The following is an 11,038-nucleotide window of genomic DNA, read 5'->3' as shown; positions in this document are numbered from 1 at the left end:
ACCCGTCACCAAACCTCTCCTCATGTCCTCCTACAGCCGCCTTTTGGTACACTGAGTAACACCCTCTGGTTACGTTCCTCATATATCCCCTGTCACAATTACTGTAATTTTTATGTAGACTATTGCAAGCTTTTAAAAATCTTCCGCTCTTTTCCAGGTTGCAAGGCTATAAAGAGAATGGCGAGCTTCCAGGTTGCATGAGCTGCTGAAACATGTGCATGTTGTTTATGGAGTACTTGTGCATATATTCTCATTTTTCAAATGCTTAGAGGTTCATTGATTATCAAATATGCCTCTATTTTCAGTGTCCAGAGCAATGCAGGCATTGCCAGTATTATTTAGCAGCCTCCCTTGAAGCTGTACTTCACAGTCGACTGGAGGCTTTACAGGGTATTAAAATACAATATTGCACTTTGGTCTTGCTGTGTCACATATCGGGTCTACAGCATCTACTGAATACAAGTGTTTTTCCTTGGGCTCCCTATTTACCTTACTAATAGCGATCTGACTACATATGCTGTAACATGGCGACACTTTAACTGACAAATAAATTCTTTCTGGCTGGAAACGTGCGCTTTATAACAGGGCAGAACAAATGATTAATCAAAAAAGCACTTTTTTAAGATGTTTGAAAGTTTATTCATAGTAGAAATTTCAATTTCTTTTGAAGACTACAAAACCTGCCATTAGACAGGAGTACAAGCAATAATATCTTTCCAGAACTGTTCATAGTTACATCTGGAACAGTTCTAATTACACATTAATAGCATGATTGAAACATTTCCTAGATCAGACTCTGAATAAAACAATCATTTAAAGTATTCAGTACAATTTTAATTTTTTTTACTAGCATTTCAGTTCTATGACAGCAGTGCCAAGCATCTAACAGATGCTATTGTAATGGTCTAGAACAAGGTACAATACCACCAATTTCCTGGAACAGTACCTTAGACTCACTTACATGCCATGCTGAGAAAACTAGTATAAAGTATGATTGTATAGAATTGTAGAAAAATATTTTATCTGTGATTTTGTCATTTTTTAAAAACGTTTTAAGTAGACTCCCCCCCCATCTAGGTTGCAAAATAATTACATCCCTCATAAGTACACCTTCCCTTTGATTAGGTCAAGAGCATCAAGATAAAGCTAATCATTTACATCATTTTCATAAGTGAAAATTCATCTATTGACCATTGACGCTTACTAAGGCCCAGCATACTTTGCATCCTTTCCTTCCAATAATAGAAAAGCAGAGCTTTAGTTGGTACACCACATTTACAAAAGCAAAACACACAAAAAAATCCCAGACACGTAAATCTATTTTCTTATGCCCTTGTCTCTTTAGAAAAAAGGTTTAAATAGTCTCTTGAAAACCCCCCTATAAGTTTCATTCAATGTTATGGTGATTATGAATAAAGAACTTTGCCCTTACTGGGTATAGATGGCATTTAATAAGTATTGCAACTACGCTCTTCCCTCTGTTCTCTCATGCTCTTAAGCACAGTAAGTGGTAATTTTACACTAAGAAAAATAAACCATAGCCTACATATAGAAAATTCACCTGTATCTGCAGTTCTTTTTGTCCTCTATGACTGTGTATCCTAGAGTCACTTGCTAAACTTTACAGACCAAGATGCAGTCCAGCAATGAATTTAGACAGTGTGTCATACATACTCACATTCTAATAGAAAGGTGCTGGGATTCAAAAAAGCACTATGTGGATTTCTTTATAGCTTCTAACAACTGCAGCTACAAAAACATAAAAATAAATCAAAGTTGTGAACATGGATCCAAACCAGGAGGTAAGGTACATAAAACCATCTAACTCTGGCCTGTAAAATATACCTCCCGTACAGACCGGCCCTTTATACCTTGGTAGCCCTTCATACCTTGGTTTAGAAAGTAACTTAAAAAAATATAGCGCATCTAGACTTCAACACATTCAAATTAGCATTGCCCTGTTTTATTAGCATTTAAAATGTTCATCCTATGCTGCTATGTACATGACATAGCAACATCTGTAAAGTCTAGAATAAATTAACAACCAACTTGAGAATGTAGATACATAAAATGTAGGAGTTAACTTTGCTTCTCCATTTGGCTAATGACCAGCGACTTTGAGGGCCATAAAATACAGCTAAAACAAAATTACTGAAAATACTTTTATACTATTTTAACACAGATATTGCCAATAGTGAAGCAGCTTAACACGTTCTCCTTTTGGCCTGTTCTTTGCCAGGTACTCATATATACACACTGAGAACACACGAGGAATTCCTCCCTGAACTGAAATGCTATTATTGACACGCTAGCAAGTACTGTCAGCTCTTTATTTCATCAGTATCACTTTTAAATCTTATTTGTTTACTAGATGCGACGTCCTTCAGATTAACACATTTAAAAGCCACTCCAGAAGGTACCGTTTCTGGATTTTGACGAACCTGACTTGTGATCACTCACAGAACTGAGAATACATTTTCTGAAAGGTAACGTTTTACTAAATTCCTTTGGAACTGCAGACACTGTCACAGACAAACTAAAATGGCCTTTTTCTGCCTCTAGTTAAAGATGTTTCTTGAAGGAAGGGTAGAAGCATCTGTACTGCTAAAGGGAACTTCAATGCTAGAGCACCAAGTAAGGGAAAAATGCGAATTGCTTAGCAAGAACTGTGCATTCAAATTTCTGAGATCTATGGTAATTTCACAATCCCTGTTCATAAAAGCAATTCCTTAAAAATTATATGATGGATTAAATATTTAACAGATTTTTAAGGGCAATAAAAGTGGGATCCTTTGCACATCTAACAAAGGAAGCTTCCCTAAGGAACTTGGAAACACTTGTGGCAGAAGGAACGCTCTCAAATTCATTTAGAGCAGATCTGTGGTGTCATAAAGATGATTCTCCCTTTCAACGGCCTCTGATGATTTCAGGGAAAATAGAAAATTAATCACCATAGAAGAAATTTGATACCACTAAATCAAGAAAATACTTTCTTATGCAAAATACAAAATTGCATCTTTTCGTTTTTAAATTGTATTGTTCCTACAGAGCTGTTCACCGAGATCCATATTTATTAAAGCTTGAATTCCCAATAGCCATTTTCATATCGAGAATGATATCTAACGTGGGCAATTTGATCTTTTCAAGTTTAGCCATCAAGATGTGCCTTTAATTACTTAAGACACCGAGAGGCCAGGAGTATTAAAAGTTAATATAAGTATTTAAAATGAGTCTTTCACCCTCATTACAAACTTGCTTCCATCTGGGGAAAATTGAGAACACTCACTCTGAACAGCTTTGTTTCTGACTGGGACAACACTATTTTCATGGTAAATTATAATGACCCTTTTCTAACGCCAGACAGATCTGGATGACTCTCCTCTCGCTTTGCTTTGGCTGTCAATTAAAATGATCAGAAAATAACTGACAGAACATTAGATCCATCAGTTTTGCAACTGCAACGAATGCAGTTTAAACCTACTTTTTGCAGGCTTCTGCTTATAAACGGACAATATGTTTTGCTTTATCTTCAATGCTGCCTTTTTTCTTGTAATGCCAACATTCACTGAACAAATCCTTTGCAGCTTAAACAAAAGTCACAGAATAGAGATAAAATATTAACAAGGGATTATAAGAATAAACAATATAGAAATGTCCTCTATCAGAAAGTATTTAGCAATGATTCCTGAGTCCAGAGATTAGATGGGAGAGAATAAAAGGGAGGGGAGGGGGAACAAAAGACAGGGTGAGATACGGAGAAAGTTACCTTTTCTCTGGGTTATATTACCTATTGTATATATAGTATGGTGAGAGAGCCACTGTTTAAATTTTGAATACTATAAACAGTAACCTGATTTTCATAACATGACATGCAGCGTCAAAAACGTGGAAATGTAGAAAAGACATAGGCAAGGAGAAATACATATTCATAGTATTACATTCAATAGCTGTTTAACAGTCAGGCTTCTTTTAGAGCTGTCCAACAATACTGATTAATACAGGTGAACTGTTTAATCAGACTTAATTGTCAAAATGATTAATAATATCTAAGTAAAACAAGGCATGTATACAATAAAGAAAACAGCACGGAAATGTACTGCTTGTGAACTGTTTACAAAAACATACAAAATGTTGGATGGCACAAAGTATATAGTGCTAATATAAACAGATTGTTTAAGCTAAGTGCTTAACATAAACTGTCCGTATCTACCTGTAACAAAGAATATCTTAGGGGACAAAAAATATTCCTTATAAAAATAATGCTTTGTGGTGCAGAGTGCTTTATTCAGTGTATTTTTGACAGGTGGCATTTATAATTCTTCTGGTTTATTCAATTGTGAACATGATCATTTTCATTGCGTTTCCACTTGTCACTCCCTTTGAAGCTCCAGTAAGATCAGTAACTTGCCATCAACAGTTTAAAGCGAGAATAGATGAAAGCAGTAGCAGCAGCAGGAGCAGCAGCATTATAGGTACCAGCTGGGACAGAGTGTGCTTGCAGGTATCTGTCAGATATGTGCTACCTGTCGCCATGATTTGTGCTATCATCTTATGCCATGGTACCAAATATCTGGTTGAGGTCACTTCACAGGGCTGTTGAGGTAATTTTTTTTATACCTCTCCTCTGAGCAAGAGTAGAACGGCCGACTGGCTCCAAAACTGGGGACTGATTACGATTCAAAGCAGAGTAAGTTGCTGCCATTGCACCCTGCAGGGCAGAGAGGAAGAAAACCCAAGAGTAGTACACTGTGACTGACGCACATATTAGAGATCACACAGCGCTAAGTGCCAGAGATTCTGAACACGTTTTAACTTCCAGTCTACTTTCATCTACAAAACAGAACATACCACTGCATTACTCAAAGACCAGTGGTGTTTGGTGTGAGTGTTTTTTAGGGTAATAAATAGTTTTCACATCAATCTGAAGCAATTTTACCTTGCTTAAAAAAACAAACCCAGATTGCTAAATTAAATTCTCTCTCCATGCTTTGTGAAATAGTTGGGGAGTGAAACCCCATCAGTGCGCTGTCTCTGCCTATCACTTGTATAACCATTTCAGTTTTTAACAAAATACTTAAAAATCACCCACATTATTCAGCACATGAAGATTTAAAAAAAAAAATGTTAGAAAGTTGTGAGCTGTGGGATCAGAACTACCCCCTCCTTCCCCTTGTGATTTTGAATGCTAGACATTTCTAATAGCTGATTCAGAGAGAGTGTTTATTACATTCTTCAGATCCTTTTTATGTTGCACAGCAGAGATTCTTGGATGTAGGATTGAAGGCAGGGTGAAATACAGAGAAGAAGAATTCAATTATTTTTTATTTCTCTCTGTTTGTTCAAAGTGAAAGAGTTTATCAGGGTCAAAACCAGATTGTGTTTCAGACAGAATGCATGATACCGTCTTAATTAACACTGCCTTTTTGACTTCATTTTACCTTATGCTGTGATCATGAAGTATACTGTGTTCTTTTAGTCACTGGTGATTAACCTCCTTTGAAACTTGAAAATTAGCTGAACTATTTTTCAGTTCCCCTGTAGTCACCTGACATTTTCACTATCAGAAGAATGACTTTTTATGCCGGTTTCTTAAGGAAGTTAAGCCTCCCAGTGTAAGTCAGTCCAATAAATTTCAAACCTAAGAAAATGAAAGTCTTTTTCAAATGTATGAAATTTATTCTCCATGACTTTATGGCTTAGTGCAATTCCCAGTCATAACAACTTTTAAATAGTATTTAGAGGAAACACATGCCATGGTAACTTTTTTTTTTTTAAAATCCTTTTGTTTATACTAATTTTGGCTAAAGACCAAGCATAACAAATATCTACTTACCTTCACTAAATGCGGAGCATCCTGCCTGTTCAGCTGGTATTGAGGCAACTGGTCACAGTGAACTATCCAGGGGTGACTAAGAACTTGGGCTGCGGTCAGTCTTTGATGTGGGTCAACATGAAGCATTTTTGAAACAAGGTCCTGTCAATAATACAATGAAGCATTTTTGAAACAAGGTCCTGTCAATAATACAATGAAGCATTTTTGAAACAAGGTCCTGTCAATAATACAATGAAGCATTTTTGAAACAAGGTCCTGTCAATAATACAATGCCCCCCCCAACTTTTCACAGTTGTTTCGCAATGAAGTTGTGAACCACATGAACAGGTATTGAATTTTGTTTGGTTTTTACCTTCTGCAGAATATATTAATTGAATGATTCCAAATTTCCCTAATAAAAACATCATATGAGAAAAAAGGAATTAGTCTTTCCTTCTTTGTATCATCAGTGAAATGATCTCTTTTGTCTGTTACGTCAGTCAACTCTGCTGAGATGAAACACCGTATTCTATTTACTCTCTTTACATGGAAGTGGATCTCGACATCTGGAAAGATTTTCAGCTTTGTTTTGGTACGTCCTTTACTACTACCTTTTCAACTTCTATTTTATCTTTTTCAAATTATAGTAGTGAGAATTGCATACAATACTCAAGATGTTGAAAACAAATTTATATAGCAGCATATTATATTATAGATGACTTTAGATGTCAGTCAGCAAGGGTGAAGCATAAATAACGTTTCTACATTAAGCAATTACCTGTGGAGAAACACATTTAGTTGACTACAACTGGATTTAAGATAATTTAAGTTACATTAGCAATACTGGATATTTTCACATAAAACCATTATTTGTTTTGTAATTCAGATTAAGAATTTGAACATGAAGATAGTATTAAAAAAGAATCTAAGATTTTTTCATAGCTGACAGGCTTTGGTTCATTCTAGAGTCCCAAGCACAACTGAAGAGAATGGCACTGAAGGAAGAAAAAGCTGATGCTACCTGATTAGTGCAAATATGTTACTCTAACAGGTTGATTTGTCAATCAAATGAATGACATGATTTGTGGGAAAAATGAGAACAGTACATTAGAAAACACACCAACAAATCAATTAGCAAGAAAGAGCACAACATACGTAAAAGATTTTTTTTGAAAAAATTTATCACTTTACCATAGCTACAGAGAAGGGGCATAAAAGATATTACACACAAGTCTAGAGTCTACTGTAAAAAGTCTACTTCTAAAAAAAATTATCTAAAATTTTTACTTTGTACAAACACAGTAAAAAAAGTATAATACTTCAGTGGTGAGGTTTTTTTTTTTTTTTTTTTTAAGTAGATATGACATCCTTAGGGACCAAAAGTTCTTAAAGTACTTGAAAGTCTAAATTGCTCAAATCCTAATGAAAGAGTATGTGATAAGCTGTCCTGGGCAGCTCTGAAGAACTGACCCAAACAGAAAAACGTGAAAAACTATTTATTTTTCCAGCCTGACTCAGTAGAGCATATGGTAATTATTGTAACATTTCCATGAGCCTGATTTAGACTACCTGTATGATTTTTGAATGTCATGCTTCCACATGAAGTTTTATTACAGCATTTCTCATCATGGATGGTTGTGCATGTGTGTCAATACTGATAAAATACACTATATTTCTAAGGACATTTGTTAACGATTATAGTATAAAGCACACCTGTTTTTCTTCCTACATGCAAGTGACTGTTGAAACATGAAAGGATCATAAGTAGGAAACAAACTTCTAGGCACATAAAGGATCAGATCAGTATTTTAAAATAACAATAACAACAGATGGAACTTAGCCAATATATACATTATAAACAACATGTTACATTGCAATCCATTTCTCATCCCCCAAAGGACAAAGTAAATGTACTTGCCTTAGCTGTATCTGAAACGGTATTCCAATAACCACCACTGAGAGAGAACTTTCCACTACCTATTCGGGCCAAAATCTCCTCTGGGGTATCATCAGGACCATTTGCAAAAGGAGTGTAGCTATTTAACCAAAATCAATGTTAATAACTTTCATGACCTAGATCTCAATAGTTATTATAAATCTGATCATAATATTCAGTGAGTTCAACATAATTATAGGCAACAGATAGTCAAATAGCTTTAAAAAGAAATTATCCTTAACATGTGAAAATGCAGGGCACCGACTACAGATCTGTTCTTACTGTATGTATTCCCTCTATATCAGGTCTGAAAACCAGATTTTTCCTATAGCAGTCTAAAGTACTGGTGGTTACTGAATTACAGAAAGTATTCCTAAAGCCTTTGTATTTTAATGAAGTGATAAAATTATAAAATGAAATGTGAAGACTTTATGATGAGTCTGAAAAAGAATAAATGTTGTTTTGATACTAGAGGAAGGAAGGTGCAGTAATTTTCCTTGCTTCACTATAAGCATTCTTGCTGCTACCAGAATATCCACAACCAAAAAAGTGATATATTCAAAACCAAATATGTTTTTCACTTATTTATTTTAAAATGCTATAATGTCTCTGATGGTGTTAACTCTTAACCAAAGCTGGAATCTGAATAATCCAGCATAAAAAGATAATCTATTTGGCAGGTGCAACAGCAACTCTCTTTTGGACTTGTGGAACTACAGTTGAATTTATTATTCATCATCTTTTACACAGTTAATTTATGTTGCATATATAAATGCATTTCTATAGCATTTATTATATCCTAACTGCATCACTTCAAACTATCCAGTGGCTGAATTTTGCACACAATCATGCCCCAAAACATTGCAATTATATTTGCAACATGCATTTCCTTCAACATATATACTGCTTAATCAGCTAATTTTCACATAAAACAATCAATTCTTACTCCTAAATCACCATAACAGCAGAAATTAAACATTTAAAATAGATGAGACATGAGACACCAAGAATTTTTCACATCACTCTCTGAAAACGTGGATTCTACTAAAGGCAAAGCATATTCTACCCACACTGAAGCCAAAGTTGAGATTAATCAGTGCCTCAATAGAAACATCTTCAACAGTGGGCCTACATTTATTATTCTTTTTGTTTACGTTGATTTACTATTCTACAGCAAAGCAAACTAAAATTACCCTTACCCAGTAAGCATGGTGTAAAGTAGAACACCAAGGCTCCATATGTCACATGCAGCATCATAACCTTGCCTCTTTAAAACCTGAGGGAGACAAATATTTTTTCCGAAAAAAAAAATGCTTAGAAATGCTTTGATTATGTCATAGAAATAGTGAGAAATCAAATTTTTAGTGCTTACAAAGTGATTTCACTTGTTACACAAGAATGAAACAAATATCTAACTAGCAAAAAAATCCCATCAAAATAAATCAAGGCATATAAACTGTCCTAGTATTTACCTCTGGTGCAACAAAATTTGCCGTGTAACATGGAGTCATCAGAAGACCATTTTCTGCTCGTAGTTGTTTTGCAAAGCCAAAATCACAAATTCGAATTGATTCTGGATTACCAGATTCATCAACATAAAGAATATTGCTAGGCTTCAGGTCTCTATGAACAACCTAAAAACATAAAACAAACCACTAAATACAATAAGCTAAACATAGGAAAGGCTTTATATTATAATTATCAATTCTGCTACTTAATTTCAAGTTTCCAGATTTCAAGCTTCTACCATCAGCATCACTGTTCTGATGCTCAGTTGTGTCTAGAGTACTACATTTCTAACTTGGGAACTCCTATAAAGCCCTCTCCAGACATCCCAATCCCCTCAAGTTCCAGATGTCTTGTTCTAATGGGTGAATAGATATATTTTCCATTTTAACATGCATACCTACAAGGCTCTTTAAATCAGAACCTTTGGCTAGGAGTGTTTTTTTGGAGTCATGGATGTCCGTAGCTGCTAATGTGCCACTGTGCTATGTAACCACACACCATTTACTGCTGGAGTAACCCTCTATATTCCATTCTCTTCATTCAGATAATCTGAATTAATCTCCATGCAAACATTTAAGGTCTGATTAAGAAGGAATTTTAATACATTTCTGCCAAAAAATAACAACCTATCAAAGAGGTATTCTCCTAACGGACTGGCATGTCAAGAAAAGCCTGTACTAGTTCCCAAGTGGCTGTTTTGTAGGGGACTGAGAGGTAAAATGCTTGACAAAAACTGTAGAAGCTGCCAAAGCTCTGGCAAAATGAAACTGACCTTATTTGAAGCTATGTTATAAACAAGCCTTAATAAAACCTGGAATGTGCAAACACAGTCTTCGAAATCAAAAGACCAATTAGCCTAAAGTCTGTAGAGGCTTTATTCTCTGTAAAGAAAAGGGTATACACTGCTGTAAGACAGTACAGTGGATCTAAATGTCCTCTTTTAAATATTTAAATAGACCTGCAATGAAGGCCTTTATCTTCCTGATTGTCCTATGTATTTGACTAATATTAAACATAGCTTTTCACAGTTACATTTGAATCGAAGACTCACTTCCTCTTGGAAAAGACTGTGGTGAAACATTTCAAGAAGGTAATCACATTAGAATGAAAAGATACCCCAAAACTCCTGCAAGTAAGTGATGTGCAGAATCAGAAGTTCTATGCACTCTTCCAGAAAGCTAGCAATGTTTCAGGAAAGTAAGTAATATAAGACCAAGGAGCAAAAGACTGTAGAGGATCTGCAGATTGTGAAGCCATTTAACACAGTAATCTATTCAGTAGAGGCTTTTTCAGTATGCAAATACATTGCAGTTCTGAAATTCAACAGAACAAGTACTTAAAATAAGCACCTTGTAAGCTGAAATATACAAAATGGTATTAAAGAATTTGTGTTGGAACAGTAGATGTTAAGGGGAACATCCTGGCTTGAGATGTCAGTGTAGGAGAGAACCAGCTTGTGATAGCACTCATTTTTTGGCGTTTAGATAGATTAGAATCCTTTTTCTTTAAGTGATGAATGAAACATCCTTTAGTGCTCCAAGAGACAGAAGAAAAAAACCCCAGTTTTATTCTAGTTGGTGGTGTTTGGTTTCTTTTTAAATAGATCCTAAAAGGCGTAGAAAGGAAGAGGTGGGCAACAGAAGCAGCACAGAGCTGGGGATTTGGCAGACTGCATCGAGAACCACCCTGCTTGAGTTGTACTTTTTTTTGGAAGAAGGGGAATCAACTCTCAAGTGGGAGGAAGAGTAAGTGTAACAGTCTAGTTCAAATCTAAACACCAA

The 11,038-nt window shown here is 35.3% G+C and overlaps 1 protein-coding gene across 1 annotated transcript in view; it reads right to left on the bottom strand.

Moving 5' to 3' along the window:
• Window positions 1-622: 622 nt before the first annotated feature.
• The window catches only part of RPS6KA3 (ribosomal protein S6 kinase A3), a 78,901-nt gene continuing 68,485 nt past the window's right edge, over window positions 623-11,038 (bottom strand). Inside the window, exons 18-22 of the mRNA XM_082484999.1 lie at window positions 9,221-9,382; window positions 8,948-9,024; window positions 7,731-7,848; window positions 5,834-5,974; window positions 623-4,708 (exon numbers count right to left, since the gene is read on the bottom strand). Coding sequence (XP_082341125.1) covers window positions 4,586-4,708; window positions 5,834-5,974; window positions 7,731-7,848; window positions 8,948-9,024; window positions 9,221-9,382 — 621 coding nt within the window. The 3' untranslated portion in view covers window positions 623-4,585. The remainder of the gene's footprint in view (window positions 4,709-5,833; window positions 5,975-7,730; window positions 7,849-8,947; window positions 9,025-9,220; window positions 9,383-11,038) is intronic.

The sequence above is a fragment of the Vanellus vanellus genome (genome assembly GCF_965231255.1).
Source record: "Vanellus vanellus genome assembly, chromosome: 1".
NCBI lineage: Eukaryota > Metazoa > Chordata > Aves > Charadriiformes > Charadriidae > Vanellus > Vanellus vanellus.
Note: the sequence above shows the minus strand (reverse complement) of the source record. Positions and strands in the feature narration are given on the sequence as shown.